This window comes from Ailuropoda melanoleuca, chromosome 16 (assembly GCF_002007445.2).
Source record: "Ailuropoda melanoleuca isolate Jingjing chromosome 16, ASM200744v2, whole genome shotgun sequence".
Taxonomy (NCBI): domain Eukaryota; kingdom Metazoa; phylum Chordata; class Mammalia; order Carnivora; family Ursidae; genus Ailuropoda; species Ailuropoda melanoleuca.
In genome coordinates, this window is record NC_048233.1 from 10,815,613 (window position 1) to 10,817,689 (window position 2,077).

At 36.9% G+C, this 2,077-nt stretch overlaps 1 protein-coding gene across 1 annotated transcript; it reads right to left on the reverse strand.

Annotated features, from left to right (window-relative positions):
* Positions 1-945: 945 nt before the first annotated feature.
* Positions 946-1,875, reverse strand: LOC100476837 (taste receptor type 2 member 31). The gene has a single exon (XM_002924830.1). It carries the CDS (start codon positions 1,873-1,875, stop codon positions 946-948), a length of 930 nt encoding a protein of 309 aa, XP_002924876.1.
* Positions 1,876-2,077: the final 202 nt, after the last annotated feature.

Here is a 2,077-nt window from a genome sequence, read left to right on the forward strand (position 1 = left end):
GAAGATTTGAGTCATCTTTACTGAAGTTTTAAAAGAATCTTAAAAACGGGTGTTTGAGATGTTTGGCAATTCAAGGCCCAGAGGTGGTTTAAGAGAAAACTGAAATATTTGAAACCAGATCTCAACTTCAAAAACAGTTTTTTTTCCATTCAAAAACTAGAAGAAATGACTCTCCTCACTGCATATGGAAACTCATAACAGCATTAAAAAGAGGTCATGAGCATGTTTCTTTCATCTTTATCTTTGTCGTAGAACTCAGTTTTTTCTAAGCTTTTCGCCTACTTCTTTAAATATTCTTCAGTAGAGTTTATTGTACACACATATAAAATTTACTTGCAGTATGTTTGTCACATGTGAATTGCACCATGTACACCTTTCTTAATCACAGCCCTAGCTGCTCTTCATTAACCATGAAGTAAGAATTTATGATGGAATAACATCTACCCCAAACATTCTTCCTCACTGTGTGATTGAAAATTGAATATCCTTACCATGCAAAAGTCTGGAGACCCAAACAATGAAATCTAAGCATATTGTGATACAAAATTACAGTAAAAAATAGCAATGACATCTTGAGATAACTTGTCAGTTCTGAAATGATAAATGTAGACCATAATTTTTTTAATTGGAAGATGATACATAGAATATGTAGGAGAAATACACATAGCTTCATAATTCTCTGGAATTTCTGACAATATTATGCATAATTAGATTGTTTACCTGAAAAAAAATGGTGAGGGTATATTATTTCCGATCTTTCTTACATTTTTCATATAGACATGTATATAGTTTTATGTGATAAGCTTAGGTAAGGCTTTTCTAAGTAAAACTCTGAAAGTCACTCAATTACATACACTATGGAAAAACCAGTAGGAGGCATAAAGTCTACTAACCTACGTTAGTTAACTTTCTACTAGAACATATGCAATGCCACCTCTTACTGATCTATGGAGTTGAGAGTTTCTGTTCTTTCAGCCAGTACTTCCCCTGGTATAAAACAGACAGAAAAGCCTGTTTTAGCTTCTTGTTTCCCCAGATCAGGATAAATGAGTGGCTTGAAGGATACACAAATCCAAAAGCTTGGCAAATCATGAAGAATAGTTCATTCTGCAGCCCATTACTACTCCAGACTGTGATAATGAGAGTCGTGAAGTGTCCAGCTAATAAAAAGAGAAAGGAGATCACAGTCTGCATGGCTCTTATGTGGACCTTGGTGCTGGGATCTTGGGATCTTTTACCACTGGATTGCATCCTCTTGAGAAGCTTCCTCAGGGAAAAGATTAACAGCAGAAAAGATGTCAGGGATATAGCAAAGGGTACAAAGTTCGCTAGTGTGAATATAGTCATACTCGAAAGGTGTAAAATGCTCCCCAATTTGGTCTGCCTAGTGACATTTCCTTCACATTCCTTCATCTGAATTTTCTCATACATGCTTACCACTGCAATCTGAAAAACCAACAAGAACAAAGACTCCAACAGGATCACAACAACTACACTTTTAACTCTCCACTTCAGGCGAAGAAAAATAAGGCTAGAGAAATTGGCTATTTTGAACAAATAAAATATGCTGAGGCTAGTAGCAAGCCAGATGCTAAAATGATTGCTTGCCGTCCACGCAACATGAACAAGAAGTCTTACTTTGAAGATGTATAAAGCAGGATTCAACACGACTGCATACCAGTTCACTAACATTGCCCAGAGCAAACTGATTCTGGAGATCGCCAGAGCAGTCAGAATTCGATCAGCTGAGGACATCTTTTGTCTCTTGACCCAGTCAGTGCAGTTCACCACTGCTATGAAGCCATTGGCAAAATTCCCTAGAACAAATTCTGTTATTACGAGGATGGAAAAAAGGCCAGATAGTAACGTTAGCATGTCTAGAAAGAAAAACAAACCAAAAAGCCAAGTCTAATGTCCCTAGCTGTGATTTCTTGAATATTCTGACCTTACGTTCTATAGGCTGCTTATCTCTGAGTGTGCAGTCAAGTTCTTGTTTCTTTTAAATTCTGCAACCAATGTCAAGCAGGAAAGCACCAGGGTATGCTAATAGATGAGCTCGATACTATCTTGAAGAAAA